The sequence below is a fragment of the Solanum tuberosum genome, unplaced genomic scaffold (assembly GCF_000226075.1).
Source record: "Solanum tuberosum cultivar DM 1-3 516 R44 unplaced genomic scaffold, SolTub_3.0 scf00312, whole genome shotgun sequence".
NCBI classification, from domain to species: Eukaryota; Viridiplantae; Streptophyta; class Magnoliopsida; order Solanales; family Solanaceae; genus Solanum; species Solanum tuberosum.
The window spans coordinates 260,948-275,757 of NW_006239237.1; the positions used below are offsets into that span (position 1 = coordinate 260,948).

Below are 14,810 nucleotides of genomic sequence, written 5' to 3' on the forward strand. Positions count from 1 at the left end.
GTGGAGATTTCAAAATAGTGTACCCTTTATTAGTTATGTAATCTAAGTTAATAGAATATTTTAAATATGTTATAATATTTTTATAACTATATAAATTTGATAAAAATGGTGTGTTCTAGCCATTTTTTGGGCCTATGATTGAAAAATAGTTGAAATTTATAAAGTAATTAAGAATGAGTATTTTTTAAGGTGATGGAAAAAAAATAATAAAATAACACTTAGCTAAAAAGACGAAAAACTTCAACACATTGTGTTGGAATTTGAATATTTTTACAAATAAAACTTCAATATGTTGGAGTGTAAAAAAAAATTACTATGGCCTGTGAGGCGTGTAACAGAATGAGTGTAGCGTGGGCCGAGTTTAAGCTTATGAGGGTTGAGATAAATAAACTACGTAGAGATACGTAGTATGAGTTGAAACAATTTAATAAAAGTTAAAACGGTCGTAGTTTGACAAACTCTCCTATGATATACCATCACTAGAAATTTCAACTATATGGACTCTCTTGTTTCTCTATTTTCCTCTCTATTCCATCAATGCCAAAATTGTTTGGGAGCATTAAATAAAATAGCCAGTAATAATGTTTTTCGGTTGATTTAGTTCGATTTTTTAATATTATTGATATAGTTTATTGGTTATCGATTTATAAGCACATTAAATCGATAATCAAATCAATAAATATATTTGTCAATGATAATCAATGTGGACTAAGCTCCTTCCTTGATTTTGCTTTTTTTGTTTAGTTGAGGTTGTATTAAAAAATTTAGTGCCACTAAATGGTTGGTACATAACAAAAAACTAATAATCAAACTGATAGATCAATATATATATTAAAAAAAAATACAAAATCATTTATTCTTTTTGGCTACAAATTGACGCAAAACTAAGATGTGCAAAATAATAAAAATTACATGAAAATTTTGGATAAAACCCCATTTACTATGCTCTCTAAGGATAGTTTACCTTTTCAACTCTCCTCATCAAGTCATTACCAAATTATTCTTGCAAAAATTAACCAACAATATAAAAATTACAAAAAAATAAAAAAATGTGAATAAGTTGACCATCACCTGAACCAAGTATCTTTGGTTTAGACCCTGTATACGTATTAAGAAAACATACTAAGTACAAATTAGAATTCTGAATTCAAACCATGTAAAGTTAAAAATCCTGAATCCATCTCTGACTCAGGAAGTAGTAACGGCAGCTTGACCCTGTCTTGCTTTAAGTACAAGCTCCTCTGTAGTTGATCCAATAATTTCATTAGCCCTCTTAAGTCCAATACAAAAATACCTTCCAATTTCATCCTTAGACACAATCCCTAGTTTCTCTAGCTTTTGCACTGCATCATCTACATCAAAATTACAACTTATAGCAAATCTCTCCTTGATCAACTCCTCACATCGCGTATCGAGATCTAACAACGTTGCTTTTCCTTGTTCCATTAGTATAAAATACGAAATTATAACTTCTTTAACTTCTTGTTGTATCACATCGTCACATAAATGAAGTAACGTTCCCCTTCCACTATCTAGTTGTTTATCGTACATCGATTGAGTAATCAAATTTTGATATTGTGCCATATTTTGTTGAAATGTGAAGTATATCTTGGCACAATAACCTATTACTGTCGATAGAATAGCAAAGAGGACCCACGCGTCAGCTTGAGGCATGTCAAGAGATGTTACAACAGCGAATAGACCTACTACCGCGGATGCAATAAATTGTACCCAATCCATTGGTGTTAAACTAGGGTTTTTTTTCTCAGGCAACACAATTTCTAAATCAGCCATCGGTATATTTTTCAAATGTTTGACATAAATACCCCTATCGGGTTTTTCGTCCTCCTCACTAGCACGTCTATAGATGACGATGATCCTCTCGAACGTTGGCTCTTGAATCGTGATCTTGCTAAGTACATTGGGCAATGTTAGCTCCATGTTTTGTATTCGAATTCTTTCCACGTAAAAATCTTGTTCCTCCTCGGATGGTATTCGTTTCTTTCGTGGTTTTTTATTACGTTTATATATCTTTTTACCAAAAAATTTATCCCCTCCCGTCTTTTTCATCAACCATTTCCAAGTACGTGCAATGATCATATCGATTTTTTCCATGATGAACCAATCCGTTGTTCTATCTATGCCTATCCCACGACGAAAAATCACATACTTGTCAGCGAACTCAGGGAGTTTTTCATCGCGTGGGTGGCAAGCAAAGTATTTCGACAAAAGTTTAGTGTCAAGTTTTGATTCATCAACCGTTATTGGAAGGTTCAATAAGTACTGACCTGAATTCGCGATCTCTAATTCTTCATCACTAGCAATTTTGAAATTACTCTTGTCCATGACTTGGAATAAGTATGTTAAGAAATTTTGTTCTAGCTCATCTATGTCATCATCATTTAATTTTTGTTGCTCTAGACTTTGGGCCCCGTGGACGGGGTCAAATAAGGCGTATAATCCCATTAGGTCTTCAAATTGAATGTTGTACCATGCACGAATAGTGTATTGAACTCTCTTGCATAGCTTGAGAAATTCATCGCGATCAGAATCATTCTCAATTAAATTTGCCAGTGTCATGATCAATCTTGATTTGAGTACGGGAATAACCGATTCGCGTTCTAATCGTATTACCTCCTTCTTCTTCTCTTTTTTCTTAGTAGTGTCCATTGTGTTCGATTAATTTGAATTCGTGTTAGAAATGAAACAGAATGTTACATGTTCTAACTTTATATAAACATAAAAATAAGTAATACTATAACTGTTAGGAGAAAAATAAGGTAACAATTGTAAAAATTGTAGGAATTAATGAATGGATGAAAGGTACTAAGTAACAGTATTTTTGTACTGTTGCCATTGATTTTTTGCTTGTGGGATATGTTTCTTTTGAAATATTTGTGACGTGTGTTGTTTTGTCTGAAATATTTGACTCAGTAAATATGCAAGAATTTCTGATCTACTTACATATGTTTTAAAATTTTATGCACTGACAATATAAATTTTTTTTCTTATAGTATCGACTATCAAGTTACGTATAGAGTAATTACATAAGTTGATAAATATACTAACTAACCTGTAAAATCAACTGATAGCTAACTTAAATATGACTATCCCACCTATTTTTTTCCAACAAGTCTCCACAACTCATCAACTACCTCTTCATGATCAAAAGGCTAAAAAATAATGAACAACAATAATATCAGGGACGACTCAACAACATTGAGCGCCTAAAGCGAAACTTAAGAGATGGACCCTAATATTTTTTTTAATCATATATACTTTATTTAAAATCTACTTTTCTAGCTATATTAGATGCGAAGTCATTAAGTACTGTTTTATAATCAATTTGTCTTAATAATTCCTATTCAAATGATAATATAATTAATTAATTCAATCTCTCTTGAGACATTGTTGATCTTAAAGAAGATTTAATCAATTTTAATTTCGAAAAAACTTCTTTCGGCTGAGGCAACAGTTACATGAACTGTTAACATTATTCTATAAGCAATATGTGTATTTGGAAAAGAATCAAGCCTTTTTATTTGATTGAGTATTTTTATTAGATCATTATCTTCTACTTGTATTATTTCTCTTAACACATTTAATTTAAAAAAATAAATCTAAACCATCAATACCAGAATAACTTTATGCATGTGTTAAAAGAAAGTTCAAGGTTAAGACAATATTTTCTTAAATTCGCATCATCTAGTGATCTCAATATTTTACAACTAAATAAGAAATCAAAAATATTTTCATATGTTTCAATTGGTTCAAATTTATTTTGAAGTGAAAAAATAGTTTGATCTACTCTACATATATAAAGTAATCAACTCTAAAAGATTCTTCAAGGGACTTTGTGATTTCGTTATCCATATTTTCATCAAATTGTTTCCTACGAAATTCAGGTTTATATTCATCTCAGATGCAATTTCCTTAGTAGAAATCATTACACTCATAGTACATATAATGTTTTTTAAGAAATAACATATATAATTACTTAATTGTTTTTTAAAAATACCCCCCTCCCCCCCCCCCCCCCCAAAAAAAAAAAAATATGGCCCCCAAGCGATGACTTTAGTTGCTCGGGGGGTTAAGACGGCACTGAATAATACATCTGGTGTAATCTCACAAGAGTGATTAGGCCCAGGTGATGTGTCATGTGTACCTCTTACTCTTGTCTTGTGAAGATAAAGAGGTTGTTTCAGAAAAATCATCGATTCAAATAAAGCATATATATTAGTCATTTCAGTAAAAAGAAAAGAGCATTATCAACAATAAGCACTAGAATAACTGATACCAAAGGAACAACAAGTAATAATAAAATTCAAAAATAAGATAGATGGGGAGTATTAATAATAATACTAATAGGAAAAATAATTAACGCTTTAATTTTAAAATAATACCAATAGTTTAATTTTAAAAGTATTGGAGAAATCTATAGATTTTAAATTCTCGATCGCCTCTATAAATTGGAATCACTTTTTCCCATAGTGTTTTCTCTTTTTTTTTAATGGGAATCTATATTGAGAGTGGAGTATATTTAGGTATATATCAAATTGTTGAACTAAAGGGGATCACATCACATGGTTTAATATTAGTTGTTCAATATGTACCATCCAATTCTCTATATTGACCTAACTTCTAGAGCTAATAAGATTTTCTTCCATCTACATTCACCATCTTATAAATTACTTTGCTTTAATATTCTAGCCTTTAATTAATTAAAGCAATTTGCTATTCCAAATGCATTATCACCAAATAAAGTTTGCCTAACCCAAAATATTTTATTCGTCCTAATTTACGTGGTGATACTTGATTGAATACAAAATTTAGAAAAGAAAAAAATATTTAAAATTTTTAATCCAAAACAAACCATAGACATATAATAAATAATCTCATTTGAAGAAATGAAAAATTTAAAGTAAAACGATTTGTAATTAAGTATAACATTTTTTTAAAACAAATTAAAAAGAAAAATATGATATATACGCTAAATTTGAATTTTCAAGTTTCGTTTCATTTAGTTGTATGAGATAAAGATGAGAAGAAAGAAAATCCTTTTAAGTAATATACAAGTTATAATTTTATTTTATTTATGTTTGTTTAGTATATAATATATAGTCATCAATTTAGGTGGAATTATGAACAGAAAAATTTCCACCCAAATATAATGATATCTTTTCTTTCTAAAAGTCAAAATATTGGAGCATCGAATGATTCAAAAGCTATTTAAAAATAGAATGTTTGAACACTAGGTTGATCAACATGCTTATTTTAATTATATATCAAACATATATGTTGGAATAGTTTTTGACCCCTTAAATTATTGATTGGTGCATATGGAATCATATATTATATATTATACGAAGGGTGGAGTGTAGGGATAAGTTCCTCAGCCACATAACTTGATTACTATTGGATCATACTTGGTTTAACTACATATATCTTTATTGGGATATAATACGTAGATAGATATTTTAACTTAGTCTCCACGAGCAGATGAACATATTAACTTTCGTAGTGACCATATAGACACTTCAATTTGACATAAATGTGTCTCGCAAATACTTTAACTTTAAAAATGCACATCTGGATATCTTTAAGAGGGTGCATTCTCAAAGTTCTGAAATTGAAATTATTTTTTTGGTTGGTTGGTTGGTTGGGGGAGGGTAATTTATGAAAGTGAGACTTTTACGATGTAAATCCAAATCATTTTGAGTTTGCGTTTTAAATAGGTATTGGACATTGTGTGAGAAACAAAAAGAAAAAGAAAAAGAAAAAGAAATATATATTAATTACTTTTGTGTGGCTAAATGTCATGTTTCCTTTATGTTCCTATTTAAAGCCCAAATCTTCTTTCAAGAGATCCATCTACTCTTTTAAGTTCAAGTTTTCTCTTTAAAAAAATACTATAGATTGGTGCTATTTTATTTTAATTTTTCTTTCTTTTTTACAATATGGCAACCTTAGTACCTGAGAATTTGTCATGCATCAAGAATTGCAATGACTTGAGCAACTTTGACCTCTCTCAAGAAAACCGTGCCCTTCTCATGTCATTGCTTGACGAAACTCAAGGCATAGATGATCATGACCACGATGACGAGAGATTAGCAAGTGTGATTAGATCTCTTGAAGTCGAAATCAATCAACATACCATGAAGGGACATGAATTGTTTCAAGAAAATAATCAAGGGGTTGCCAATTTAGAGTACTATAATTGGCAACCTTGTGATCAAAGTCAAAATAATTCAAAATCCAATAATATTGAGTTAAATTGGATGGAAATTGAGATGGATATCACCCCTAAAGATGACATGAAATTTTTGGACATGGAGACAAATAATCAAGAAATTGATGGTGTGTCTCAATATTGTTATGGTGTTTGCTTAGAGGAAAACAATAATAATTCTTTTTTGTGGGAAGAGCAATATCCTCATCACTAAGACTAGGTTAATAGTTTGTGTTCAACATATGTAAATTAAATTTTAAAATAAGAAGAAAATATTGTTATATCTATCATGAGAGCTAGAGCTATGATAGCAATATTCATATGTGCATTCAGATTCAGACGCCTTAATCTTAATGAAAACAAATGAGGTCGTCTTAGTCTGCAAGAATCTCATAGTAAGTATAGGTAGTACAACAACCTCCATCAGGATACAAGCAACCAAGAATCTTCTTCCACTTACCCATCCTCAGGACGAATCCATGTCTCGCCATTTGCTTCAATATCCAGTCTAAATCTTAATGAAAACAAATGAGGCTTTAGTCTGCAAGAATCTCATCGTAAGTATAGGTAGTACAACAACCTCCATCAGGAAACAAGCAACCAAGAATCTTCTTCCACTTGCCCATCCTCAGGACGAATCCATGTCTCGCCATTTGCTTCAATATCCAGTCTAAATCTTAATGAAAACAAATGAGGCTTTAGTCTGCAAGAATCTCATCGTAAGTATAGGTAGTACAACAACCTCCATCAGGAAACAAGCAACCAAGAATCTTCCTCCACATACCCATCCTCGGAACGAATCCATGTCTCATCATTTGCTTCAATACCCAGTCTAAATCTCCAACAAGCTTACCATCACAAAGGCCATGTACTATCACCTTATAAGACTCGAAACTTGGATTCACTCTCTTATCGATCATTACAGCCATGAAATCTTTCGCCTCCAAATACCTCTTAGCATCAAGCAAAGCATACAACACCTCCTGATAAGTCCCTGGATTCGGATCACAACCTTTCAGCATTACTTTCTTGAACATATCAATCCCCTCGTCAACTCGCCTTTGCTTCCTTAGCCCTGATATCAACGTGTTAAACACGATGGCATCTGGTTCAACATCCTCATTCTCCATCCTCTCTAACAAACTCAATGCCTCATCAACGCGACCATGATCACATAATGCATGCATTATAGTAGAAAAAGTTCTAACATTGGGTGAACAATTCTGTTTAGGAAATTCATCAAACACCTTATATGCAGCAGCTATCTCTCCACAACGACAAAGTCCTTTAATGATTATATTCAAACAACAAGCATCAATCTCAACACCCAACTCGGAACCACGAAGGTAAACCTTATGAACAACATCAAATTGCTTAGTATTCACAAGCAAATTCAGTAAAAAATTGAAAGTTTTCACACTGGGAAAACACTTATAATTAGGCATATCGAAAAAGGTATCAATTGCTCTGTTAATTCTACCAGCTAAATGCCCATAAATCTTAATAACATTATAGAAAAACTCATCAGAAAGTCTACATTTCCTTTCGATTTTGATTTTCTCCATAAGGGATTCAATTGCATCAAAATTCTTAGCAATTGCTAAGTTCTTGACAACTACACTATAAATGGCTTCATTGGGTCTGTAATCTTTTCGATTTGAGATTTGATTGAGTAGAGTTAGAGCTGAATTTGCGTTTTTGAGATTTTGGAAAATCTTGATAACTTCATTTGAGCTTAACCAATCTGAATTTTGGATTTGAGATGATGAAAATGGAGATGATGGGGTTCCAAGATTTGATCTTTGGAGAGAAAATGGAAAATATAATTTGTGAATAAATGGTCTGTATCGACATGAAAACATTGTTCTATATGAGTTGATGACACTCTGTAGGGAAAAAAAATGTACACAGTACAGAGCGCACACTATAATACACCCCAAAAAAAATTGAGCTTAAAAAGAGTCGATGACGTATATTTTCAAAAATTTATGGACTAATACAAATTAAAAATTGAAGTTCTGTTTCGTGACCGATAGATTCTAAAAAGAAAGTAATAGGTTACATTTTGAAAACATTAAAAATACTATTTAATAGATAAATTCATAAAATTTGAGGTCAAACATGTGCATACATATTATGAAAAAATAATGGACTAATACATATTAAAAGTTGAGATAATTCTGAATTTATGTTTCGTGATGTATAAACTACAAAAAGCGATGATCACATTTTGAAAAAAATTAGTACTATCAATGGATCCACAAAATTTGAGCTCAAATAGAGTTGGTTACTCAAATTCTGAAAATTTTATTGATACACATGATTTTAATTTGATGTTATTCTAAAATAATGGGGTATCGTTTAATAGTTTGTCACCAATGAACTCATAAAATTTGAGCTCAAACAAAGACAAACATGCATATTTTGAAAAATTCATGAACTAATACAAATGAAAATTTGAGATAATCCCAAATTTATGTTCCGTAACATATAAATTACAAAAAACGGCATTCACGTTTCAAAAATAATGAGTATTATTGAATAGGTCGTCACCAATGAACCCATAAAATTTGAAATCAAACTTGATCCCATATATTTTGCAAAATTTATGAACTAATACACACGAAAAATCAAGATAATTCTAAATTCTTATTTCATGACACATATACTCCAAAAATAGCGATGTCTGCCTATTAAAAAAATTGAGTGTCACTTAATAGGTCATCACCAATTGACCAACAACATTTCATCTCAAACATAGTCAAAAACACATTCCGAAAAATTTATGTACTAACACGCACGTAAAACTAAGAAAATCACCTAATTCCTACTGAGTAGCCACTAATTGCTAAAAAAAGTGGTGTCGATTATGGTAAGTCTAAAGATATTATTCCCCAGGTCATTACGTAGGATCATGTAAAGTTTTAGCCAAAAAAGTTCCCAAAATCTCGTAGTACGGAAAAATTCATGTACTAACGCACGCAAAAAACTAACACTATCACCTAATTCCTCCTACGTGACCCATAAATGCTAAAAAAAAAAGTGGCGTAGATCATGGTGACACTATAGTATTGCTCCTCCACGTCATTACGGAGGGTCCTATTTTTGTTGAAAGTCGATCTTTTTGCGAAACCTTTACGTAACCCTTCGAAGGGAGTTGAGGGAGCAGTACGTACAATCACACCATTTTTTGGCGTTTAGGGGCCAACTAATTTATGAAAATCAGATGGTTTTATCTATTTTTCGTGTGTGTTAGACCATGAATGATATTGACTTCCCATTGACTTTTTTGCAAAATCTTTACGGAATCCTCCATAGGGAGTTGGGGAGCAATACGTAACGTCTCATAATTTTTTGAGGTAATTTGAAGGAATTAGGCGATTTTCTTAGTGTCAGTAATATATATATGGCTTGTGGTCGATTTTTTTTTGTGATACCCTTACGGAACCCTCCGTAAGGAGTTGAGGGAGCAATACATATAGTCTCACCATTTTTTGGGCATTTAGAGCTCATGAATATTTTGGTGATATGACTTCCGATCAACTTTTTTGCGAAACGTTTACGAAAAGGGAGTTTGGGGAGCGGTTTGTACAGTCTCACCATTTTTTTAGGCAATTTCAGGCTAATTAGCGGCCAATATTTTGGTGATATAATTTTCAGTTATTTTTTTTATAAAATCTTTATGGAACCTTTCGTAGGGAGTTGGAGGAACAATACTTGTGTTACCTGGACCAAATTTAACATCTTTTATATGTTTATTTTCTAAATTTTACATGACATATAAGATTATTTATATTACATTATTTTGTTCTGCTACAAATTTTCTCCTCTATTTCAATAAATTCAAAACTTAAATGATCATCTGCGAAATTAATTCTTTTTAGATTAACAATTTAAAAAAGTCTATGTGAGATGCTGGATACCAAGCATTTAATGAGAAGCATACAATATACTTTATTGATATTATAAGGGGGCTACATGACCACATTTTATAAAATAAATAACAATGGACCTCTTAATTTAGCTGCTTATCCTAATCGTGTCTTCATTCATAGATACAGCTGCCATAACCTGCCATTATCAAGATTTCATATTAATAAAAAGTTTTATCGTTGCACAAATATTACGACATATATTTAAAATCAAATGTTTCAAAAATCTTATGACTACTTAAATGTTATAGCATGTTTAAGTTTTAATAATCTACTATTCCTTTGAAAATAGTTTTTTGTCACAAGTGCTTTTCAGAAAAGTGTTTTTGACTACTAACAATCTGTATCTCTGACTAATCAATTTGAAAAACACATCAGTCGATATTGGAGCATCAATTTGTAATTAGCCAAAGTTCCAAAGTACTTTATAGGAAAAACTATATTTTTTAGCTTTGAAAAATTGTTTCCACTACTACTCAATTCTTCAAAAGCTTGACTAAAATAAACACTTTTAGCCATTAAGAAACTTGATCAAACAGGCTATTAAGTGTCGATCGAGTCAAACTACGTCAGGTTAAATTGTGTTACATAAATTAAAAATTTGATAAAGAGAGTACTTACTTGGATCTGTCAAGACAATTAAGGCAGAATTACCAAAGTGACAATTCCATTGATTTCTTCCTTTAGCTTGATAATAAAGATTCATGGCAATAGAAGCATGGTTCATGAGATTATCTGGTGAAAAACAAGTGCAACCCTTTTGCAATATTCTACAATCCACTTGAGAACATGCATAATTTATATTTTCTTCTAATGTTTTTGAATCTGATGAAGGTTTAGCCACACACCAAGTTTTCTACCAAAAAAAAATAAAATTAATGTAAAAAATATTAGTATTCCTTTCACTATTAATTAACTTGTAATGAAAGCATGAGTACTAAATGGTCAATTATTGTTGAGAGGACTTGAAAGAGTTGTTCGGAGGGGTAAGAAAGACTTCTGTCTATTCAATTTAAGTTCAAGACCAGTTAAAAGAGTTACGTCTAGTAGGGTTGAGCCCTTCATCCCTAATAGAAAATGAAAGGAATTGGTAGTGAAAGACCAGATCCTTTGTTTCCATCAATTATAGAGTAGTATTTATGCATCAATTCTTTGTTTTTAGTTTGTCCAGTAAAGAATGATTTTTTTTCTATATGTAATAGTAATTTAATTTTAAATTTCTTATTTATAATCCGACAAACCACAAATTTCAAAACTCTTATTTTATTCTTAAATTTTGTGTCCTTCCAAATAAAAAAAGGAATATATGATTTTGAGTTGTTGAGTTACCTGTTCATTTGCTAACACCAATGTCCCCACTACAAAAAAGAAGAAGAAAAAGAATGAAACAACCTTAAGTATCATTTTTAGAAACCATTAAACAAGAGGAGAGTAAAGAGCATATCCTCAAATCTATTTGAGAAGATTCAACATTTATTATATATATTTTGTAAAACATTCAATATTTACTATATATATTTTGTAACTTTTTCAACAAAAGGCAGTCAGATAAACCCCTTGCGTTCCCCTAATTCCACTCATGCCAATGCATGCCACATGTAGAATTTTATCTAAGGAGATTCAAAAATATTCTTTTGTGTGGAAAAGATTTAACAAAAAACAATTATTACAATATCAACGAATTACGAACATAAATAAATCCTTAAATGAAATGAAAGAAATAAACAATTATGTATAGATATGAATGAGAAATAAGCAAAGTACACGTATAATAATAACACGTTCAGTATAATCTCGTGAATCGGAGTTCGGAGAAAGTGTACAAACCTGAAATGTGGGACAAAAGTAGGAAAAGGATGAGAGTTGCTTTAGCCATAGGTAATAATTGAGTGATTGTTGAGGTTTTTTTTTCAGTGAGAACAGAAGGTGCAAATTTAAAGGAGTGAAAAAGGGAGATTAATAACGGTTATATTTATTGTATTTAAGAGCCGTTACAACTTAAGTGGGGGCAAAATGGACAAAAGACAAGTCCATTAGGGGGATTTTTGTGGTGGTTTATATTCTTGACTTTATTGCAAACTTGTAGTGGTGTATTTGTAATTTTATTAAAGAAAAGTTAGTGCTATTTTATTGTGCAAATTGTCTTTTTATATTCTAATAATGAAGGAATAGGTGATTTTAGTAACTGTTTGGATGGTTATATTTGGGAGTGATTGTTTGTATGGTAGGAGTGGTGGGGGTTGATGGTGGGTCGTGGCAGCGGTTGTGATGATGCTGGTGATTTTGATGAGAGCAGTTGATGGTGGTGATAATGTGATTGACAAATGATGATAATGATAGTAGTAATGGTTGTAATGAGCGATTGTTAGTGGTGTTGATTGGTGATAGTGATTGGTGATGATGGAAATTGGGAGGGGTATAGTTGGTGATAGTAATTGGTAATTGTGATGGTTGGTCGTAGTTGACCAATGATGGTAGTGATCGTCAATAATGATATTGTGAAAATGAAGGCGGTTGGTGTGGTAGATGGTGGTAATGATCGTGATGGTGGTTATGATTTTTGTTCGATGATGGCTACTGGTAATTAATTGTAATGATTGGCCAGTGAGCAACGATTTAGTGGTAATTGTGATGATAAAGATGATTTCACAATAATTTTGTGATGGTGCTTGTTCAACGATGTGGCTCAGAGCCACGATTGAGAATAGTGATTGTACAATGATGACCAGTTATAATATGGACAAAACAATAAAAAGAACCATCTTTACAAGCTTTCTTTTAATGATATTAAAACTTTATTCAAAAGCTAAATAATTCTAACTTACTCAACTCACCAAAAGTGATCAAATCTTAATAAAATAAATTCAATAATAGTTAGAGGTTCAAATCTCTATTTAAGTGTAACTAAATGAGGCTTGAGCTTAACCCTGTGCTCATCAACACGGGTTGTGGTGTACTAGTGAGAGTGATTCACCCTTAATCAGAGGTCTCGAGTTCGAGCCCTGGGTATGGAAAATCTTGTCATGCTCTAATCAATTCACTTCGCAATTTTCATACTCGACTTAGTAAACTATTAATACATATATACTAATAACCGCCAAATTATATTAACACGACTTTTTTTAAAAGACCTCATATTATTAAAATTATTATTTTATTTTTTATATAAAAAATATTCTTATCAACTTTTAATACATGACTTTGTTCACACATCCAACAGAGCGGAAGCTTCAAAGAATATGCCAAGGAATGACGTAATACCCCATTCATTAGGGAAGAGGGGCCACAATTCATAGTGATAAGTGATAACTCAGAAAAGCTAAACTTTACCAATAATTTAATAATAATGATCTTAATAAATTAAAATGAATGGACCACATTTTAGCAAAGAAACTGAAAAGTTGTAATGGAAGCATTCAAGTACATGCAGTGCAGGAATATAATTTTATTTTAGATTCCCCCACCATTGACTCAACAACAAAAGAAAAAACCATAAAAAATAAAAAATGAAATCATGTGTTGTTTTTTTGTGGTGTTGTACAAAAGTTGCAAGTTGTGACTTGTGGCCAACTAATAAATAAATATTCTATCAGTTTCAATTTATGTGACACTTTTTAAATTTTGAAATTCAAATAAGTCAATCTATTTTTACCGTATATTTTTTTATATATCTTTTACTTATTTTGAATTATCAACTATTGTGACTTGTAATACTTTTTACATAATTTACAAATATATAAATTTCATTTCAAAAAAATTAAAGATTTCATGCGCAAATTTCTGATCAAAGTTAAACTGTTTGACTCTCGAATGTCACGGGACAAAGGGAGTATATATAATTATGAACAAAAATAAGATGTTGAATCAAAAGAGTTGAAGTTAATGAATTCGGTTATATATATAAAAGTTAGATCAAAATTATTGTGTTTAGTCAAATTCATATATTACCTATTAAGTAGTTTTCCCCTAATGAATTGTCATAAAGGGGATAAAAAAATGTACAATCCAATTAAATGAAGCTTCAAAATTGCTTAATCAAATTTCATAGAAATTAAAATCAGAATTTATCAATAACTTGAAGATTAAAAATGTTATTAATCCAAACACAACACATTAGGTGATATTTTTCATTGTTTAAGATTTACTAACAAGAAATTACATAATACTTGTGTGTTTGGTGAAAGATAATAGTATTAATTAAAATAGAGGACACAAACTTAACTCGTCTTTTTATATTTCTTTACATAGATAAATGTCCTTGTTGAATTGGTTGAAAGATCAAATCGTCCAAACAAAATCAAGTTCAACAATTAACATAATCGATTTAAATTTCATAAATATTTAATAAAAATATAGTAGATAGACGCACAAACTGATCCAAACGATCAAAAAATAAAATATATGATGGAACAAGGTCACAAAAACTTGCTTTTTTTTTTTGCTTGCAATTTGTAATTTACACATGGTGTGTCTCCCTTCAATACCTCAGCAGGCTCAGCTCCCAATCTTGTGTTCATCAACTTTAGACAATTCTTTTAATTGTCCCCACCAATAATTCATCCATTTTTATACCGTGTATACACCAACCCCCTCTACTTATCCCCCCCCCCCCCCCCCCCCCCCAAAAAAACCAAAGGGTTTTTTTTTTT

At 31.1% G+C, this 14,810-nt stretch overlaps 3 protein-coding genes across 3 annotated transcripts; all 3 read right to left on the bottom strand.

Moving 5' to 3' along the window:
- Positions 1-1,188: 1,188 nt before the first annotated feature.
- On the bottom strand, positions 1,189-2,670 carry LOC102592511 (uncharacterized). Its single transcript, XM_006360005.1, has one exon. The coding sequence runs from the start codon at positions 2,668-2,670 to the stop codon at positions 1,189-1,191; it is 1,482 nt and encodes a 493-aa protein (XP_006360067.1).
- Positions 2,671-6,579: 3,909 nt separating this feature from the next.
- Positions 6,580-8,124, bottom strand: LOC102579364 (pentatricopeptide repeat-containing protein At3g14580, mitochondrial). Its single transcript, XM_006359967.2, has one exon. The coding sequence runs from the start codon at positions 8,089-8,091 to the stop codon at positions 6,928-6,930; it is 1,164 nt and encodes a 387-aa protein (XP_006360029.1). The 5' UTR covers positions 8,092-8,124; the 3' UTR covers positions 6,580-6,927.
- Positions 8,125-10,158: 2,034 nt separating this feature from the next.
- On the bottom strand, positions 10,159-12,089 carry LOC102579038 (glucan endo-1,3-beta-D-glucosidase-like). Its single transcript, XM_006359966.2, has 4 exons — positions 11,989-12,089; positions 11,491-11,519; positions 10,783-11,017; positions 10,159-10,300 (listed from the first exon to the last, which is right to left on the bottom strand). Exons 1-4 carry the CDS (start codon positions 12,035-12,037, stop codon positions 10,275-10,277), a joined length of 339 nt encoding a protein of 112 aa, XP_006360028.1. The 5' UTR covers positions 12,038-12,089; the 3' UTR covers positions 10,159-10,274.
- Positions 12,090-14,810: the final 2,721 nt, after the last annotated feature.

Coding starts and splice junctions, on each gene's coding strand:
- LOC102592511 (XM_006360005.1), bottom strand. CDS start 2,670: ATGGACACTACTAAGAAAAAAGAGAAGAAGAAGGAGGTAATACGATTA.
- LOC102579364 (XM_006359967.2), bottom strand. CDS start 8,091: ATGTTTTCATGTCGATACAGACCATTTATTCACAAATTATATTTTCCA.
- LOC102579038 (XM_006359966.2), bottom strand. CDS start 12,037: ATGGCTAAAGCAACTCTCATCCTTTTCCTACTTTTGTCCCACATTTCA. Junction 11,018..11,490: donor TGGTGTTAGCAAATGAACAG/GTAACTCAACAA, acceptor TTTTTTTGGTAG/AAAACTTGGTGTGTGGCTAA. Junction 10,301..10,782: donor AATTGTCTTGACAGATCCAA/GTAAGTACTCTC, acceptor TGATAATGGCAG/GTTATGGCAGCTGTATCTAT.